The 18,346-nt window shown below is 68.6% G+C and overlaps 1 protein-coding gene across 1 annotated transcript in view; it reads right to left on the bottom strand.

The window, feature by feature from the left end:
* Window positions 1-3: 3 nt before the first annotated feature.
* Window positions 4-18,346, bottom strand: part of MYO15B (myosin XVB) — a 30,700-nt gene continuing 12,357 nt past the window's right edge. Inside the window, exons 18-66 of the mRNA XM_045572103.1 lie at window positions 18,174-18,251; window positions 17,838-17,953; window positions 17,709-17,754; window positions 17,445-17,569; window positions 16,918-17,035; window positions 16,556-16,719; window positions 15,369-15,508; window positions 14,783-15,000; window positions 14,525-14,582; window positions 14,185-14,315; window positions 13,269-13,364; window positions 12,936-13,171; window positions 12,273-12,451; window positions 12,033-12,105; window positions 11,481-11,642; window positions 11,166-11,266; window positions 10,990-11,066; window positions 10,769-10,853; window positions 10,304-10,402; window positions 10,065-10,174; window positions 9,819-9,977; window positions 9,516-9,618; window positions 9,303-9,395; window positions 8,961-9,216; window positions 8,796-8,886; window positions 8,452-8,671; window positions 7,871-7,983; window positions 7,605-7,664; window positions 7,080-7,155; window positions 6,854-6,972; window positions 6,555-6,673; window positions 6,109-6,250; window positions 5,772-5,883; window positions 5,517-5,653; window positions 5,040-5,191; window positions 4,852-4,912; window positions 4,691-4,763; window positions 4,250-4,326; window positions 2,936-3,012; window positions 2,741-2,856; window positions 2,559-2,653; window positions 2,382-2,459; window positions 2,179-2,275; window positions 1,743-1,888; window positions 1,496-1,611; window positions 1,082-1,215; window positions 764-897; window positions 520-660; window positions 4-407 (exon numbers count right to left, since the gene is read on the bottom strand). Coding sequence (XP_045428059.1) covers window positions 348-407; window positions 520-660; window positions 764-897; window positions 1,082-1,215; window positions 1,496-1,611; window positions 1,743-1,888; window positions 2,179-2,275; window positions 2,382-2,459; window positions 2,559-2,653; window positions 2,741-2,856; window positions 2,936-3,012; window positions 4,250-4,326; window positions 4,691-4,763; window positions 4,852-4,912; window positions 5,040-5,191; window positions 5,517-5,653; window positions 5,772-5,883; window positions 6,109-6,250; window positions 6,555-6,673; window positions 6,854-6,972; window positions 7,080-7,155; window positions 7,605-7,664; window positions 7,871-7,983; window positions 8,452-8,671; window positions 8,796-8,886; window positions 8,961-9,216; window positions 9,303-9,395; window positions 9,516-9,618; window positions 9,819-9,977; window positions 10,065-10,174; window positions 10,304-10,402; window positions 10,769-10,853; window positions 10,990-11,066; window positions 11,166-11,266; window positions 11,481-11,642; window positions 12,033-12,105; window positions 12,273-12,451; window positions 12,936-13,171; window positions 13,269-13,364; window positions 14,185-14,315; window positions 14,525-14,582; window positions 14,783-15,000; window positions 15,369-15,508; window positions 16,556-16,719; window positions 16,918-17,035; window positions 17,445-17,569; window positions 17,709-17,754; window positions 17,838-17,953; window positions 18,174-18,251 — 5,769 coding nt within the window. The 3' untranslated portion in view covers window positions 4-347. The remainder of the gene's footprint in view (window positions 408-519; window positions 661-763; window positions 898-1,081; window positions 1,216-1,495; window positions 1,612-1,742; window positions 1,889-2,178; window positions 2,276-2,381; window positions 2,460-2,558; window positions 2,654-2,740; window positions 2,857-2,935; window positions 3,013-4,249; window positions 4,327-4,690; window positions 4,764-4,851; window positions 4,913-5,039; window positions 5,192-5,516; window positions 5,654-5,771; window positions 5,884-6,108; window positions 6,251-6,554; window positions 6,674-6,853; window positions 6,973-7,079; window positions 7,156-7,604; window positions 7,665-7,870; window positions 7,984-8,451; window positions 8,672-8,795; window positions 8,887-8,960; window positions 9,217-9,302; window positions 9,396-9,515; window positions 9,619-9,818; window positions 9,978-10,064; window positions 10,175-10,303; window positions 10,403-10,768; window positions 10,854-10,989; window positions 11,067-11,165; window positions 11,267-11,480; window positions 11,643-12,032; window positions 12,106-12,272; window positions 12,452-12,935; window positions 13,172-13,268; window positions 13,365-14,184; window positions 14,316-14,524; window positions 14,583-14,782; window positions 15,001-15,368; window positions 15,509-16,555; window positions 16,720-16,917; window positions 17,036-17,444; window positions 17,570-17,708; window positions 17,755-17,837; window positions 17,954-18,173; window positions 18,252-18,346) is intronic.

The raw sequence follows: 18,346 nt of genomic DNA, 5'->3' as shown, positions 1-18,346 counted from the left end.
ACAGTTTTCTCTCGGGGCTTTATTTCCTCCGCAGCGGCTGTGCCACCCTGAGGGGCCAGGTGCCCTCTCCCCCAGACGGGCAACATTAGCTGCCCACGCCGGGTTCCCACAGCCCCTTGCGCCCCCAAGGAGGGGTCTTTCTAGTCTCCCCCCGGTGATGTCCCTGCAGCAGCCCGGCCTGTGACCTCCACGTGGGCCAGCGGGCTGTGCCGGGCAGGGTCCAGAACAGCCCAGCCACCAAGTCCAAACCAACGTGACCTGACAGCACCCAAGGGAGACCATCGGTGAGGCTGGATCCAGGGGGGCCCTTCCTCCTCTCCACCTCCAGCTCCTGGGGGAGGAGGCCGCTAGGCGGAGCTGTCGCTGCTGCTGAGCAGGAAGGCGATGGTGTGCTGCAGCTCCTGGGCCTGCGGGCACAGGCTGTGAGGACAGCTTCCCCACCCCCCGTTCCCCCCACCGCCTGCCCACACCACGCCCGGGCATGCCAGCCTCCCAGTGGTCAGAGGCCCTGCCACTCACCTGCGGCAGCTCGAACCAGATGGTCTGGGGGTTGTCCACGGCGCCGTAGTTGAGTTCCAGGCCCGGGGGCCTGTCCTCCTCCAGGGGGCTCAGCAGGTGCAGCCGCTGCAGGTCCCGCAGGGCGATGGAGCAGCACGGCGTCTGGGGCAGAGGGACAGGCGTGACCCTCTCGCGGGGGACAGTGCGGGTGGGGGAGGGGAACGGCCCTGGTGCCCAGCCCGCATGGGAGCAGGAGCCCGCCCACCTGGGAGCTGGGGTCCATGAGGACGAGGTGCTGGCGGTTCAGCCCCAGGAGGCTGGGTCTGGGCAGCGTCGGGTCGCTCGCTCGCAGCACCACGTAGACGGTGTAACCGAAGAGGGGCAGCTGGCTGGCCGCCTCTGGGGGTGCAGGGGTGAGACGGAAGATGGGGGTTCTGGCCCCTGGGGACCTGCCCTCCTTGGCCCCCGGGGGGTGAGGGACAGGGAAGGTGGAGCAGCTTTCTCGGCCCCTCCATCCTCCCCTCCTTGCTCCTGGGCCTCCACCTCCTGCCTCCTCCCCAGCTGACCCCGGCCCCACACGCACCGATGAAGCCGATCTGAGCCTCCTGGGCGCTGCGTCCCTGCAGCTGGCTCAGCTCCTGGTCCACCAGGCCCCGGAGGGTGGCCATGTTCACCTGGCCCTGCAGCGGCCTCGGCAGGTACGCCAGCAGGTCTTGCCTAGGACACAGTGGTGGGTCAAGCTGGCACACAGCCGGTGCCGAATGAGTGAACCAGTGGCTGCTGTGGGTGTCCCTGCCCATGAGCTGGGGAGGACAGGGCCTGCACTGGTCCAGCCCCATCTGGTTAGGGCCCGGGAGGGTACCAGTCAGGTGGCCTTGACCTGGGATTGTGGGCTGAGGCAAGGCCCTTGGGGTGGATGCTGTGGTGGACCTCAGCCCCAGGAGAGACGGGAGTGACAGGAGGCGGGGGGGTGGGGGTGGGGGGAGTACACACTCACTCTGAGGGGGGCGCCCCGTGGGGCCTGCTGACGTGCTGTAGGGCAGCCAGCCTGGCAACCTGGGCGTCTGCCTGGGCGCTGACCAACAGCTTCCCCTGCAGGTAGTCTCGCTGCACCTGAGGGCAGAGCACAGTGCGGGCAGCTGTGCCCTAAAGCCGCCCACAGTCCTGCCACCGTCCCTTCTCCTTGTGGGAGGTGGGGAGGCGCGGAGGGCCCGCCCGGGCACGGGGCTGTAGCGGGTGCTGACCTGGCTGTAGTGGGTGCCGATGTAGGTGGGGTTATCGAAGTGCAGGCGCGTCTCCCAGCCGAGCCGCCGGCTATGCAGGCTGGTGTCCGGGGCGGCCAGTGCGTTGTTGAGGTACTCCCCGGGCCCCAGGGGCCGCACCAGCTCCCCTGCAGGCGAGCTCGGGTTCACTGCCCTGCTGCCCAGGCCCCGCCCCCTGCTGCCCAGGCCCCGCCCCGCTGCCCAGGCCCCGCCCCTGCTGCCCAGGCCCGCCCCCTGCTGCTCAGGCCCCGCCCCCTGCTGCCCAGGCCCCGCCCCGCTGCCTAGGCCCCGCCCTGCTGCCCAGGCCCCGCCTGCCCCCGCCAGCCGCAGGGTGGGAACCGCCTCCCCCAGGGGCGCAGAGGGGGACCGGGCAGGGGCGCCCCCCTGAAGGCAGCCTGCCGTCCTCCCCGCCGCTCACCTTCCCCTTTGATGAGAAACAGGGCGAATTCCTGGACCTCCTCGGGTTCTGTGATGCCCATCTTCCCACACAGCTCCTCCAGCACCTCTGCTGCCACCTGGGCACGCGGACAGGGCGTGACGAGGGCGGGGGCCGGGGCCGGGGCCGGGGCGGGCCGGATGCCCGCAGCTCCCCCTCCTCCCCCAGCCCCTCCGGGCGCTCACGGTGAAGGTGCCGATGTTGGTCTTGTAGCCCACGCCTCCGGGCAGGTAGATCAGGAGCTGGCGGGCCATTTTCCCTTGCTGCGAGGCACGTGGCGGGTCAGTCCTCCCCGGACCAAGGCCCTGGCTCCCCCCAGCCCCCGAGGGAGACCCAGAACGCTGCCGCCTGCACCCCCGTACCAGGAACGCCTTCATTTCCCCGGGGGGCAGCAGCCGCCGGCGCCCCCCGAATTTGACCGTGCGCTGGAGGTGCTCCTGGCAGGTGCGGGCCAGCTCTGCAGAGGACCGGGCTGTGGTCAGCAGCCTCTTCCGACCCCTCCCCACGCTGCCCAGCCCCAGCCCGGAGCCCCTCCCGTGGGCACCTTGGCTCCTGCCCGCGTCCTGCAGAAACTGGGTCACGTAGGGCATCAGCGTGGTGGACGGGGGCAGGAAGCCGGTGAGGAGGCTGAGGAGGCTCCAGCCTCGAGCACAGAACTCCCTGTGGGCACAGAGCCTGGGCTCGGCCTGTCGGGCCACACAGCGGGCTGCCCGCCGCCCACCCTGCACCCAACACTCACGGCCGGGGGTGTCCCGTGACCTGCTTGACGGCCTGGCAGTAAATCTCATCCCTGAGGTTCTCCTTCTCCCGGCACAGCTACGGCACAGAGAGGGCAGGTGGGCAGGGAGGGGTAGCCAGGGCCGGGCGGAGCGCAATGGAGGGGGGGGGGGTGGCGTGGGGGCGGATGGCTAGAGGCTGGGGGTCAAGTGGGGGTGTCAGCCCAGTCAGGGGTCATCTCTGTCATCTCACTGGGTTTAATGGTGTCTGCACTACTGTCACTCCAGTCACTGTCTCCGCCGGCTTCCGGCGTGCCCGGCCCGCCCTCCGCCTTCTCTGTCCCTCTTATTTGCCTCGTTGGCCTCTAAGGGCCGCAGTGCGCTCCTCCCGGATGCTCTCCCGGCTCCCCTCTGCTGGTGACTGTGCCTGCCTCCTGCTCACACTTCTCCCTGGAACCCGGCCCTCCCGGGGGAAGTCTGGGCCTTCAGACCTCGCCTGCCCTTCAGATTCCTGCAGCAGCTCAGGCCCGCCCCTCCCCGGCTTCCTGATCAAACGGCCAGAGCCTGCGGCCTCCCGGGCGCCTCGCACACCCCACATGCATTCCTGGAACCCGTGCTCGGAGCCCCGCTCCCTGCTGCCACCTCTCAGCCTCCGCTGGCACCGCCTCTCAACTGGCATCACCGAAATCACCTCCTTTGCCCTTAGGCCCCCAGAAGAGCAAGCCACAGCTGGAGCGACCCAGCAAACACAAGCTACATCCCAGTGCCGTTCTCTCTCTCTCCCTCCCCCCCCTCCCTCTCTCTCTCTCTCTCTCTCTCTCTCTCTCCCCCAGCAAACACAAGCTACATCCCAGTGCCGTTCTCTCCCTCTCTCTCTCTCTCTCTCTCTCTCTCCCTCTCTCTCTCTCTCTCTCTCAAAATCCAAGTCCTGACAATGGCCTGCAAGGCCTGCCGTGACCTGGACCCACTGTCCGTCCCGGGGCTGCATCCTCCACTCGCCCCTCGCCCACTGGCTGCAGCCAGGCTGGCCTTGCTGGTGCTGAGCTCACCCTCCCACCAGGATGTCACCCGGCCCCTCCCTCTGCCCAATGAGTTGCCCCGGTGCCCACAGGCCTCCCTCCCTCTGCCCATGTGCCAGCCTCTGCACTGGCTCAGCCCCTCCCCTGCCCTCCCCGCGGCACTTAGCCCCTGACACATTGCACCTGCCCCTCCTCCTGGGTCCTCGGCTCTGCCATCCCCCAGCATACAGTAGGTGCTCAGTAAACACGGGGGATGATTTGAATGGACAGTGACCGAGGGTGTCTCCCCAGGTCCCAGCGCACGCAGCCCTCGCTTACCTTCAGCAGCTCATAGAGCAGCTCGATCTCGTCCTTGCCCCGGGGCTTCGGCTGGTCCCCCATAAACTGCATCAGGACTGCAGGCGGGATGAGAAGCGTGGGAGCCGGGCGGGGCCTGGCTGGCCCTGGCCCACGCGTCCCCACACAGGGCTTCCCCCGCCATCCGATGCCTCGCTCTCACAATGTGTGTGAGCCAGGAAAGGTGGCAGACGCAGCTTTCCCGATGGGGAAACAAGCTCAGAAATTCTGTGGGTGCCCACAGCCCCCCACGGTGCACCGCCACGGCCTTCCAGCCCAGAACCTACACAACCCACAGCCTCTTGGGCAGGAGTGGAAGTGGGTGGAGGCCGCCGGGGTACAGGAATCGCCCCTGAGCTACCCTGCAGTGGCAAGCTCATAGGAGAAGGCACCACGGACATGGGGCCCAGGCCGGCCACTCACCCTGGAAGCTGTCCACAGCCCGCCTGTTCAAGTCCTCGTCACTGAGGCTGATGAGCGACTCCCGGATGGGGGCCTGCAGGCAGAGAGGTGGGGCCATGGGTCTGGGGTCTCTGAGGCCCAGGGGGCAGGTCCACTGGCCCGACTCCCAGGCGGCCCCCTACCTTGGAGTACTGCACCAGGCTGGCCATGGCTTTCTGGGCGTCTCCACCTGCCTGGGCCAGCCTGAGGGGCAGAGAGAGCACAGCCCTGCTTGCTCGGCCCGTCCGCCCGTCCCAGGCTGTGGCCTGGCGGCCCTGAGCCCCCTTCACAGAAGCGGGGGACAGGCAGGTAGGTGGCTCAGGGCACTCACAGGGTCTGGGGCTTCCGGAAGTATTTCAAGGCAAAGTCCTGCATGGTATAGCTGTGGGAGACACCGGACAGCGAGGCCGAGACCCCGGAGAGGGGCAGGCTGCTGGCCTCCAAGTTGTCACTGAGTGCCTGGCTCTGGCGTCTGGCGGGGACCTGGGAGCACAGGAGACCTGGTGCCACCCCGGACCTGGCCTCTCTGGAGACCCCTCCCCAGCCCCGCCCGGCCCCGCCCCACCCGGAGGAGCAGGAGAGCAGCTGCAGTGAGCACACCAGAGTCAGGAAGAGTCAAGAGCTTTTTATTGAGCATCTTCTAGGGCAGCACCGGGGACCCGTGGCGGGGGGGGGGCAGGGCGCTCAGTCCAGCCGGCCCGCAGGGAGCTCCCAGTCCCGCTGCAGAGAGGAGGAGGCATTGGGAAGGGAGGGCAGGGCGATCCTCACGGCTCTGGGGCCATCGAGCCCTCAGCGTCTACTCCCTCACCTCCAGCGCCCTCTCCCGCTGCGCCGGGCTCGGCTCTCTGCGCAGCAGCGAGAAGGAGAAGTCCGGGGCAGCCGCCGGCTGCACCATGTCCACGGGAAACAGCCCGGAGCGGCCCCCGGCAGAGCCGAACTGCCAGCCTGGAAGGCACGCAGGGACAGCGCCTTACCCACCTGCCCCTCTGTCCTCAGGGTCGTCTCTCACCCCCCTCCCCGGGCCACCCTCCCTCGTCAGCGCCCTGCTTGCCCCTGCAGAGACCTGGCTCCAGATCCATGGCCGGCAGCAGCTTGATGAGGTCCCCGCGGTGGAAGCTGAGGAGGCTGCGGTCATCGGTGATATAGCTTCGCAAGGCGACCACGTAGCCGGAGTCCTGCCGGCAGGGGGGGCGCGGGTGAGCGGCCAGCCTGCCTGTGACCCCTGACCTGCCGCCCTACCTGCTCGCCCTCCATTGGCCCATTCCCACCTCAGCACCCCAGAGTCTCAGGGACCCACCCCCACCCAGGAAGCTGGGGGGAGCTTGGCTCACAGCCCGAGACCAGCCAACCCAGACGGCCCGCGGAGCGCGGAGGCCCGCCGGCCCTCTCCGCGCACTTGCCTTCTTGAGCTCACTCAGGAAGAGCTCGATCATGGCCCGGATGGCACCTGCCCGGGCCGAGCGCAGCACCAACTGCTCGGCCTTCAGCGTCAGCTCCAGCGTGGAGCCGCCCCGGCACTCCACGCCCAGCACCTCGGCGAAGCTGTGCACAGGGTGCGGGCATGAGCTGGGGGCCCTCTTGTCACCCCAGCCCCGCCGCTCCCAGCCCCGCCCCCACCAGCCCAGCCCCTTCACAGCCCAGCCCCATGTCAACCCCGCCCCCTTCCAGCCCCACCCCCTTCCAGCCCCGCCCACCAGCCCCCGCCCATGCCAGCCCCGCCCCCGCCAGTCCCGCCCCGCCAGCTCCGCCCCCGCCAGCCCCGCCCCCGCCAGCCCCGCCCCTTCCCAGCCCCGCCCCCTGCCAGCCCAGCCCCCTGCCAGCCCCGCCCCCGCCAGCCCAGCCCCACCTGTAGGAGCAGAGAGTCTTCAGCTGGTGGAGGCAGATGCCCGGGCCGCGGGCCCACTTGAGCAGCCTCAGCCCCCGGTGGGACACCCCCAGCAGCTGCACGTTGCTGCCACTGTCGCCCTGCCCAGAAAGGGGGTCACAGACAGGCTGCTGAGTCCCCCCCACATCCACGATGCCGTTATGCTTCCTCTGGGGCCCACCCCACCCCATCCCACCCCCGATTCCCATCCCTGCAGCAGAAGCCCAGGCCGTGCCCCGGGCCCGGAGCGGGTGCTGCCGCCGGCCCTCCCGCTCACTCACGGAGACGGGGAAGATGCGGGAGAAGTAGTTGGCCCAGTTGTCCCTGGCGGCCACCACGATGCGCTTCTTGACATTGTCCTCGGCGGCGCCCAGCGAGTCCAGGCCCACCTCCAGGTCGCCTGCGGGCAGAGGCGGCCCCGCCTGTCCTGAGGCTCCCGCAGAGCGAACCCCAGGCCTGCTCTCCCTCCCAGCACCCCGCTCCCTGCCTCCTGGCTCCCGGACCTACCCAGCAGGTCTTTCATTCTGCACCGCTCGTCCTGGGAGATCCGGGGGCAGGACTCGGAAAAGGTGTCCCTCAGGATCTGGGGCAGAGCCGGCGGTCACCACCAGGTGCCGAGGCCAGTGCCCCCCACGAAAGCATCACACCCCCCGGAGACGGGGAGCCCAGGGGCAGAGACGGGGCAGGAGAAACATGGGGCTTCAAGCCCAGGGCTCGACCACCCAGAGCCCCGCCTGCCCCCCAGCGCCGGCCGCTCCTTGGCCAGCGGGAGTCGCCTCCCTGGAGCAGCTCCCTGGGGGAGGCTATGGAGACCGGGGACAGCATGGCACTGGGAGCACCCAGAGCGGCCAAGGAACCACACCAGTGAGCGCCTCCTGTGTGCGGGAGCCTGCTGCACACTGTCCACTCCCCTTAATCCTCACGGGTCCCCCCTCACAGCGGGGTGAGGCTTACTGCCCCACAGGTGCGGGCTGTTACCCTGCCCTCCCACGGGGAGGGGTGGGCACCGCCCAGGGGTGGGTGTGCTCTCACCTGCTCACAGAGGAGCCGCAGGTTGTAAGGGTGGCTGAAGCTCTCGCGGGGGTAGAAGACCTGGAGGAGGGCACAGAGCGAGGGTGGCATGGCGTCCCCGCAGCCCCTTCACGCCCCCCCCCCGCCCCTGCCTTCCAGGACAGACAGAAAACCCCCTCCCCGAGGTGGCCGTGGGCGGCAGCTCCGGTGTTTGTGCAGGAGAAGCAGATACTGGGGTTCCCAGCGGGTCCCGCACAGCCTGCCCGCCTCCCAGCCCTCATGCCCACCTCCTTGCGCAGGAACAGCTTCCAGGGCGCACTGGTGTAGGAGAAGCACACGCTGCCGGAGGGCACGAGGAGCTGGGTGCTGACCCCCTGGTCTCCCATGGCCCCCAGGGAGCCTGGCGGAGGAGGTGCGGGAGCGCCGGTGAGGAGCGGCCAGAGCCGGAATGACGGGCTGGGGAAGGGAAGACCCTCGGCCCAGGCCCCGCCCTCGGCCCCACCCCTCGGCCCCGCCCAGCCCCTGGCCCCGCCTCATGGCCACACCCCCGTCGCATGGCCCCGCCCCCAGCCCCAGCCCCTGCCTCAGACTTTCCCCGTCCTGGACCTCAGCAGGGCCATTAACTTCTGACAGAGCTGCCAGCTCTGCGTGGAGGACAACACCCTGTGTGTGACCGCCCCTCGGGGCCAGTCGGGTCCTAGGGGTGCCGGGCCCTGCCCTGGGCGGGAACGTGGAAGCTGGGGCTCCAAAGTCCAGAAGCCAGAGCAGCTGACCTCAGCCAGCCAGGCGCGCCCAGAAGCCGCAGGGCACCCGGCCCCGTCACCCCTCCCGCCAAGGAGGCCCACCGCACGGGGTCCGGGCTCCTTACCGCGGGGCTCGGCCGAAGGGGTCCCCGGGGCCCCCGGTGGAGGCAGAGGGGGCACTGGTGGGGGTGCGGGTGCCTGGGCAGTGGGGGGGTTATGGCCAAACAGCTCCTGGAGGGGGCCCTGCTTCTCCCGGATGGTGCTGGAGGTCTTCATCCGGGGAGTGGCCTTGGGCCGGGCGGCCACAGCGGGCGGAGGGCCCTTCTCGGGGCTGGGGGACAGCGGCTGCAGGGGCACAGGGGGCGCTCACCACACAAGCTGGGTCTGGGGAGAAGGCCACGTGGGCCCCTGAGAGCCTCGGACCCCTGAGCAGAGCAGCCGCCCCCCGATGGGATGGGACGGGCCTCACCTGGGGGGGCAGCTGGTCACTGCTGATCCCCAGCTTAGCCAGAGCCTCGTCCTTGGGGTTGTTTTTCTTCAGGAAACTTTGGGGGGGCTTCCTGAGGGAAGGGAAAGGTCAGGAGTCCGCAGGCCTCTCCCCGGGAGGGGCAGCGCCGGCCGGCGGCCCGCCCACCTGGCTGGCTGCACGGGCACGGGCACGGGGCCCGGGCGGCTCTGGTACATGCGGATGATGTTACGGATCTCCCTGCTGGGCTGCCTCGGGGGCTCCGAGCCGGGCACCGCAGCACCCTCCGGCTCCGGCCCCGGCTCCCGGGCCGGCTTCGCCTCCCGGGCCGGCTCTGCCTCCGCCTTCCGGACGGCTTTGGCCCCACCCGGTGCTGGTGCCGGTGGCTTCTTCACTACCCGGGCAGGAGGCGGCGATGGCGCTGCCGAGGAGGAAACACGTGAGACCCAGTGCAAAACCGCAGAGCCAGGCGACCCCGCCCCCTGATCCTCCACCCCGTCTCCCTGCCACCTGCACGGGGCTCCTCCTCTTCCGGCTCCTCCCCGCGGGGGATCTGCACCTTGGCCGGAGGCTTCGCCACCTTCACCTTGATCTGCTGCTGCCCTGTAAGTGCCGATGGCCGTCACCCTCCACCCGGACGCCCATCCATGCCCTGGACAGGCCACACGGACTCCGCTGGCCCCTGGCCGGGCTGGGGCGGGGCTGCCACCCCCAGGCCCTCACCCATCTTCTGGAAATAGTCCCGCTTCTGCTGGAAGCTCCTGCGCCTCTCCTCCTCGTCCTGCGGGGTCTCCTGGGGGGTCTCCTGCGGGGTCTCCTGGGGGGTCAGGAAGGGGCAGTGAGGGAACAGCCCTGCCAGCCAAGTTGTCCCTCTCAGGGTGAACCCCTCAAATCCCTGGGACTGGGGCCCGACGGCATCTTTTCTGGATCTTCCTGCTCCCCTGCCCGTACAGCCCTGAGACCCCGGAGCCCGCTGCCCCTCTGGTCTCCACCCTTCCCTCACTCCCCCAGGCAGACACCCACCGGCTCCGGCTCCGGCTCCGGCTCCGGCTCCGGCTCTCTCCGGGCGGCCGGGGGCTGCTTGGGCTTCGGGGCCACGGCTGAGGTTGCCGGGGCCTCGCGCTGGCGCTGGCGAGTCTGCTGCTCCAGGGACAGGGACATGGCCTGGGCGGTCATCTGCTGGGCCTGAGGGGAGGATGGACCAGGTGAGAGCTGGCCGGCCCTGCCCACGGGCCTCCCCGCCCGGCAGCCGGGGGCCCCGCCCGCCCTCACCAGGAGCAGCGCCTGCTGGTTGATGAAGCTCTGCTGCTGGGCTGCCAGCTGCCTGGCGTCCACGCTGGGGAGCAGCGGCTGTGGCTGCGGCTGCGGTGGCACCATCATGGCTGCAGGGTGGCAGGTGGGCGGGGCAGGTGAGCACCGGGGCCAAGCTGGAAGCCCTCTGCCCACGGTGCCCTCTGGGCCTCTGGCAGGACCCTCCCTCCTCCAGACCCGGTGCCCCAGCCCAGCCTTACCTGGCATGGCAGGGACTGTGCCCACGGCCGGCATCATGGGCATGGGAGCAGGCATCATAGCTGGCTGGTATCCAGGCATCTGCATCATCCCTGGGTACACTGAGGGGACGGGCCCTCCCAGGTTGGTCCCTAGCTGGGCCCCTGGACCCCCTCCCTCCAGCTCCAGGCCAAGAGTTCAGGCCCAGGGTGCCGGCTGGAGCTCTCACCCCAGTTCCAGGGTCCTAGGCCCGTGGTCGGCAAACTCATCGGCCCACAGAGCCAAATGTCAACAGGACAACCACTGACATTTCTTTGGAGAGCCACCTTTTTTACATTTAAACTTCTTCTAACGCCACTTCTTCAACACAGACTCGCCCAGGCCGTGGTGTTTTGTGGAAGAGCCACACTCAAGGGGCCAAAGAGCCACCTGTGGCTCTCGAGCCGCGGTTGGCCATGCTGGCCTGGGCTGCTCCACCCCCTACTCACCCATAGGGTAGCTTCCTTGCTGCATGGGCCCGATGCCGCCCCCTCCCTTCAGGCGGCTGCTCAGGGCCCTGGCTTGCTCCAGATCCTGAAGGGACAAAGGTCACAGGTCACAGGGTCAGAGCTGGAGCCCTGGGAGAGATGGGAGGGGCGGCAGAGGAGCGGTGGGGCAGGGGCAGGGGCGGGGGCGGGGGCAGGGTGGAGGTTGTGTGCAGGACACTCACGCTGAGGCCCGGGGAGAGGACTGGCTCGAAGATGTGGTCCAGGTAGCTGTCCAGGCTCCCCGGGGCCCGGGACCCACCTGTGGAGCCGGAGGGGCGCAGGGTCACCGCCTGGGGCATGGGCTCCCTCCACCCCCATCCCAGCTCTGCCAACCTCAGTGTGCCCACCCCAGCCTCACCTGTGAGGCCCCTGCTGGGCAGCGCCGGGGCTGGACCTGGAGGGGGGCGTGCGGACAGGGAGGGGGCCTGGACGTCAGGGGCGGGAGGGATGTCCTCGGCTCTGCGGGAGAGAGTGGGCACCTGGCTGCGGGCAGTGCCAGGCGGAGGCGAGGTATAGAAGCTGCTGGGGGGTGTCCCAGTGGAGGGGGAGGAGGCTTGTGGGGGTCAGAGGTCAGGGGAGTGGGTCTGGCCGCCCCTGTAAGCACCAGGGTGACGCAGTGGGGTCAGGGTAGGGATGGGAGCAGGCCGGGGACAGGTGCTGGGGCAGCACCTACAAGCTCCAGGGGGCAATGGGGTAGCTGTGGGGGTCAGCAGGGTCCCCGGGGTCCTCAGTCTGGCCGATCAGGTCCAGCACGAAGTCGCAGCCAGCCAAGTCCTGCCAGGAGTCCCCGGAGTGCAGTGACACGGACCAGCCACGGGGGGGCCCCTCCAGGCCTCTGGGTGGGCAGAGGTGTGCATTAGGAGTGCGGTCAGCCGGGCAGGGGACGTCCCGGAAGGGCCAGGGCCTGAGGGGGCCACGGTGAGGGGCGGAGGGGACAGGACCTGGGGGAAGACTCCGGTTTGCGCACAGGTTGCACCTCACAACCCTCCCACTTGTCGGCTCTGACGCACAGGTTCCTTCATTCACCTATTCGATTGGAACCTTTCCCTATGCGCTCTGGATCCTGTCCGCTCCCCCCGCCGCCCCGCCCATGGGTGCAGGCTGTGCCCTGGGCCGGGGCAGCTGCAGGGGGTGCTTGGTGGCAGAGGGGCTGGGAGGATGGGCTCCTGAGGAGGACGGGACACGCTCGGTGTTGGCTGCACCCTCCCAGCCCAGCCCCCCGCACCTGCTCTGCAGAATCCACCCCGCGAGCTGCTCCCCCGTCGTCCAGGACTCCACCTCTGCCGAGAGGCACTCGTCTGCAGGACGAGGGGTGGGACCGGGAGTGAGATACGGGGCGGCGGGGAGGGGGGAGGCTGTCCCCCAGGGGGTCCGAAAGCAGGCAGGAGGGAGAGCAGGGTCTCGGGGCGGCAGGGAGGGGTCCGGGGCGTGGAGGGGCAGGCTGGCTCCCCTGCGGGCGCATCACCGTTGAGCGTGAAGACGTCCAGCACCATGCGGCCTCGGCGCCGTCCGGCCGTCCACTCGAGCTGAGTGGGGGGGTGGGCGCGGGTGGTCTCAGGGGCCAGCCGGGCCTGCTCCAGGGCCACCAGCAGCTTGTGCTGGCACAGCGCTGCCATGCCGCTGGGGGCGTGGTCCGACACAAATCTGTGGGGACAGGACAAGGCGGGGGGTGGGGCGGCCGCTGACCTCCCACCAGCCTCCACCTGTGCCCCCTCTCCAGCCTCTACCTAACCCTCCCCCGGCCTCCACCTGTGCCCCCCCACCGGCCTCCACTTGTGCCCCCAGCCTCCACTGACCCCCCCAGCCTCCACCTGACCCCCAGCCTCCACCTGACCCCCAGCCTCCACCTGACCCCCAGCCTCCACCTGACCCCCAGCCTCCACCTGACCCCCAGCCTCCACCTGACTCCCCCAGCCTCCACCTGACCCCCAGCCTCCACCTGACCTCCCCCAGCCTCCACCTGACCCCCCAGCCTCCACCTGACCCCCCAGCCTCCACCTGACCCCCCAAGCCTCCACCTGACCCCTGCCCCAGCCTCCACCTGACCCCCAGCCTCCATCTGACCCCCCCAGCCTCCATCTGACCCCTGCCCCAGCCTCCACCTGACCCCTGGTTCTGGGCCTCTTACTTGAGCAGCGGCTTCTGCAGGGAGGGCGTCGGGGGGAAGGCGCTGAGCAGGACGGCCATGAGGGCCCAGCCGCGCAGGCTCTGCTGCTCGCTGGGGCTGTGCCAGAGCTGGGCCACGAGCTGGCTGAAGAGCTCGTCCCGCAGGCCCGGCCGGCGCTGGCCCTGCCGCACCAGGTAGGCGCCCATGGTCTGCTCCTGCCAGGCCGGCAGGGACTCATCCCGCAGGAGCCGCAACATCTGCAGGGCCAGGCGAGGGCGGGGTGTGGGCTCCGGGGTCCCAGCCCGCAGGGGGCGCGGGCTGCCCTGTCCCCCCCCGCCCCCGGGTGTCACTCACCACCTTGTTGATGTCCAGGGCACGCTGAGGGTTCTCCCCATCCAGCCGGGTCAGGGGCTTGTCCAGCAGCTGCCCGGGCGTGGGCAGAGATGGCTCCTGCAAGGAAGGAGGGCAACCCAGAGGCTGAGCAGCTGGCCCCGCTGGCCTGCTGGAGACAGGACAGACTGGCATGGAAGGCCATCTTTAAAGTGCAGCTCAGCCTGGCTAACGCGGTTGAGCGTCGACCTAGGAACCAGGAGGTCACGGTTTGATTCCGGGTCAGGGCGCAGGCCCAGGTTGTGGGCTCGATCGCCAGGGTGGGCGTGCAGGAGGCAGCCGGTCCACGATTCCCTCTCATCACCGATGCTTCTCTCACTCCCTCTCCCTTCCTCTCTGACATCAATACAAACATATTTAAAAAGAGGCTTAATTGCTCGTTCTGATGAGAATATTGATGTCCACGCACACGGGAAACTCAGAAGACACAGAAAAAGAGAAAGTAAAACCACCCTGGGGTTCCACCGCCAGGCACGGCCGGTTGGCGTCTTGGCCTCCCTTTCTCGTCCTGCTTCCTAGTTCTGGTGCAAATACAGCCATCGCCGCCCCCTGCTGCGGTTTCTGCAAACCGAGGCCTTATTCTGTGTGCGGCTCTGGAGCACACACTGCAGCCGGACCGTGGCCTGGCCGTGACACACGCTTTAACACGCGCCGGCAGCCGGGCACAGGTGGACCAGGTGTGGCTTCAGAGGGAACAACACGGGCCAGTGAGTCACCGCGGCTCAGTGAGTGTTTTCCGGGGAAGACAGCTGTGTCCACAGCCCAGGCGGGGAGGGAGGGGCTGGGTGGGGACAGGGAGGGACAGCCAGCCGCTGCCTGGCGGGGGCTTACATCCGGGGCCTGTGGGACCCGCCGGGGAGGGCTGCGGCCGGGGGCCCACCTGGAAGCCGGTGGCGATGAAGCTGGAGAAGGGGAAGCGGTCGATGTCCGGCGGCAGTGTCAGGCTGGGCCTTGCGGGAACCTCGGGGGGCTTGGCCTCGGTGATGCTCTGGGCCAGCGTGTGCTGGCGGCCTGGGGACCGACGGCGCCGGGAGGTGCGGGGTCAGGCGCCGGCTCTGGCCCTGCCGCCAGCCCTCACCATCACCCTGGCCCCCGGGCCCCGTGCAGAGGGAGCCGGACGGACTGGGGCCGCAGAGGGAGGGGCCACAGGGACAGACCCTCACAGAACGAGGGGCTAGGGGGGGTCACAGGCAGAGGGACGCCCATCAGGCAGGACTCACCTTCCTCCTTCCTCAGCAGGACGGCCAGCTCGGCCGGGATTTCCAGGCGCGCCAGCTCCTGCCGGAGGGCAGGGCCCGGCGTGAGGAAGGGGCCCGGGCCCCGGTGCCTCCCCCAGGCCCATGGCTTCCCCTCCCGAGACCCTGGGCGCACACAGGTGCCCCTGAGGGACAGCACCCTCCCAGCCCATACGCCCCCTCCGCCGCGCCCGCTTCACCGGGTCCATAACCGGCCACACCCTCAGCTCCCAGGCCACCTACCATGCTTGGCCCGCTCCCGGAGGACCCGCCGCCGTGCCAGCCACACCAGTGCCCGAGCTGCCAGGGGAGACACAGGAGGAGCTGATGTCCCCAGAGGGCCCTCCCCAGCCAGGCAGTTCGGCGGCCCCGCCGCCTGCCCCCTTGGGGGCCCCAACTCAGACAGAGGAGCAAGCACAGACCCGGAGGGGCCAGCTGCCTGCGCCCAGCTCCCCGGAGCCCTCACCCGCCTGAGTGGGCGTCCCTGCCCGGCTGTCAGGGCAGAGGAGCAGGTGGGAGGGCAGGAAGACAGGAAGGAATGGTCTCGGGGGCAAAGTCCAGCCGGGGAGCGGCCGGGAGGGGGCAGTGTCTGGGCACTGACCTTTGAGCTGCTTTATGGCCTCAACTAGGAGTCATCAGACGAGAGAGGGGAGCAGGTGGGTCCCAGGAGGGTCCGAGGGGATGGGGAGACACGTCGGGCAGGGAGGGGCCGCGGGCCGGGGGCAGGGATGGAGGAAGGCAAATGGCCAGGCAGACAGAGGTGGGAAGAGCTCAGCCGGCAATGCCCTGAGGCCTTGACCTTGTGAGGCTGGGCTCGGAGGGTGGGCACCGATGCCTGGCTTCTGCCTGAGCTGCCAGGGCCCTGGCCGCCTCACCTGCAGCCTCCGCCTCCTCCGGAGCAGGGGCCGGGCCGCCAGCAGCACCGCGTTCAGCTGTCCCAGGGCCGCCCGGCGCAGGAGGTACCGCTTTCTGGGAGCGGGAAGGGGGTGGGGAGCCCAAGCTTACACCGGTTCCTGGACCCTCCCCGCCAAGACAAGCTGTAAGAACTGACCCGAGGTGCCTGGCCGTGTGGCTCAGTGGCTGAGCATCGACCCATAAACCAGGAGGTCACGGATCGATTCCCAGTCAGGGCACATGCTCGGGCTGGGGGCTCGATCCCCAGTGTGGGGCGTGCAGGAGGCAGCCGATCAATGATTCTCTCTCTCCCCCCTCTCCCTTCCTCTCTGAAATCAATAAAAAAATATATATATTTAAAAAAAAAAATTCCCCCAACTCAACAACAAAAAGACAAATAACCCAATTAAAAAGCAGACAGAGGACTTAAATTTGTCCAAAGAAAACACACCGATGGCCCACAAGCACATGAAAGGAGCTCACACCATTAGTCTCAGGGAAATGCAAACCACACCGCAGTCTCCTGTCCCCACCCAGGGAGGCCCGCTCACACCCCGGGGCAGGCTGTCATTGTTTTAAAAAGAAAAAGGAAAATGAGTATTGTCAAGTAGGGAAATGAGAACCCTCTTATACCGCTGGTGGAAAGATAAAATGCGGCAGCCACTTTGCAGAACAGTTTGGCGGCTCCTCAAAAAGCTAATCATAGCCTAACCGGTTTGGCTCAATGGATAGAGCGTTGGCCTGCAGACTGAAGGGTCCCAGGTTCGATTCCGGTCAAGGGCATGTACCTTGGTTGCGAGCACATCCCCAGTAGGGGGTGTGCAGGAGGCATCTGGTCGATGTTTCTCTCTCATCAACGTTTCTAGCTCTCTATCCCTCTCCCTTCCTCTCTGTAAAAAATCAATAAAATATATTTAAAAAAAAAAAAGACTGCAGGCCGGGTAGATAGATCCTGAGTGTCCCGTGACTGGGGTCTTCAAGCAGAGACGACGGCTAAGGGCAGGGATGCTGTAAGGAGAGCCCAGTGCTGACGGGACGGGGCACTGTGCTGGCCTTGAGACCTTACGTGTCCCCACCCTGCCCCACCACCTTGAAAAGCCCCAGGGCCCCACCCCTGCAGACCTGGCCTGGAGCCCCCGCACGCGAGCCTGCAGCCGGGGCAGGAGGCGGAGGCGCTGGCGGGAGATGCAGGCCCGCAGCCCACGGTGCAGGATGAGCAGGGCCTGGGCTCGCCGCTGGGCCCGGTGCTGCTCCAGCTGCAGCCAGCCCGGCTCCTGCAGCAGGACCTGGGCCAGAGCGGGTGCTGGGGCAGGCCAGGCGGGGGTGCCTCCTCCCTCCAGCCAGAGGTCTCTCCCGAGCTGCCCAGGGCACCTGCCAGCCAGCCCAGCCCATCTCCCGGCTGCCCAGAAGGACCCCCAAACCCTGGGCGTGTCCCCAAACCCTCCTCTCCCTTCCTAGCCAGGCTGCCCCTGGCACACCCCCACCTGGGTGGTTCCGAGGTGACAGAGGGGCGACTCAGCCCCCAGCACCTGGCTCAGGATGGCGCCACACCTCTCCTGGTCGGAGGGCTCTCCCTGCTCCCCGGTCCCCAGGGTCCGGAACCTGCCGGGAGGACAGGGCCAAGGTCGGAGCAGGCGCAGCCACAGTGGTTGGACACCCGAGCCTCATGGTGTCCATTCGGCCACTCAGACACTCGACGAGGATTTGGAAAGCACCTACTACGTGCTGGGCGCCTGGGAGGGGGCTGCTGAATGGAGGAGGGGCAGATGAGCTCCCGCAGGCGCGGAGGGAGGACGGACAGTGAGGAGGGAAAGGAGAGAGCGATGGCGGGAGAGGAGGAGAGAGAAGAGTGACAGGAGGAAGGGCCGGATGCCAGGCCAGAGGACCCTGGGAACGCGGTGCACCGCCACGGGGAGGGAACCCACGTGGACCAGTCACCGTGGGGAGCCTTCCTGTGTGCCCAGGCCCTGAAGGGCACGGGCCCCCGGCCGCCCCCACCCTGGAGCCCTACCTGGCCAGGAAGGCCTGGAAGGGCAGGCGCACAGGGAAGTGGGCGCTGCGGGCGCCAACGGCCTCCAGGACGCCCGCCTGGCGCAGCTGCTCGGCCACGTGTCCCACATCAAAGAGGCCTGGGAGCTGAGGAGGAGTCAGGGGCTTACATTTGGGGGGGAGGGGGAATGTAGGGCGGGGCCCGTTGAGGGGAGGGGTGAGAAGGGCAGGGCAGGGGCAGCAGGGAGGGCTCTGGGCTGGGCCAGGAGCGGAGGGGGGAGCTCACCTTCCCGGGGTTGGGGGTGAGGCACTGGATGAAGTAGATGCGGCTCCTGAGGGGTGAGGGGGGGGCCCTGAGGTACAGATCAGGCTCCTATCCACCGCCCCGCCGTTGGTTCTGGGGCGCTGCTCTCACCTGCCCAGCCTGGCTAGGAGGTCCCCCAGGGACTGCTGGAACCGCGAGGCCAGGGTGGGCTTGCCTTGCCCTCCCTCGCCCTGGGGCTCTGCTTCCTGGAACAGGCTGCCCACCAGCTGTGGGGAGAGAGGAGGGTAGTTCACAGCCCAGCCCGCCCCCGCCTGGGGGAGCTAGGGTGGACCAGCCCACAGCACCCAGACCCTGGCAAGCTCAGGCCACGGCCCACGGTGCCAGGGCCTGGAGGGCAAGCCCCTTGAGCAAGCGTGTCCATGCAAGAAGGGCGGGGGGGGGGGCGGGCAGAGTGCGGAGAGGCAGGGCCGGAGGGCGGCAGGGCACCTGGAGCTGGCTCTGGGCAAGCATTTCTGCCACGGCAGGGTCAAGGTGATCCCGGTTTCTGTTTAAAAATTTGTGAACCTGCAAACGACAAGGCGGGGAAGCGGGGGAAGCCAAGGGTGTGGAGGCCGCCCCTTTGCCAAACGTTCTGCCTCTCCCCTCGGCGTTAAAGGCCG

The sequence above is a fragment of the Pipistrellus kuhlii genome, unplaced genomic scaffold (genome assembly GCF_014108245.1).
Source record: "Pipistrellus kuhlii isolate mPipKuh1 unplaced genomic scaffold, mPipKuh1.p scaffold_m20_p_44, whole genome shotgun sequence".
NCBI classification, from domain to species: Eukaryota; Metazoa; Chordata; class Mammalia; order Chiroptera; family Vespertilionidae; genus Pipistrellus; species Pipistrellus kuhlii.
Note: the sequence above shows the minus strand (reverse complement) of the source record. Positions and strands in the feature narration are given on the sequence as shown.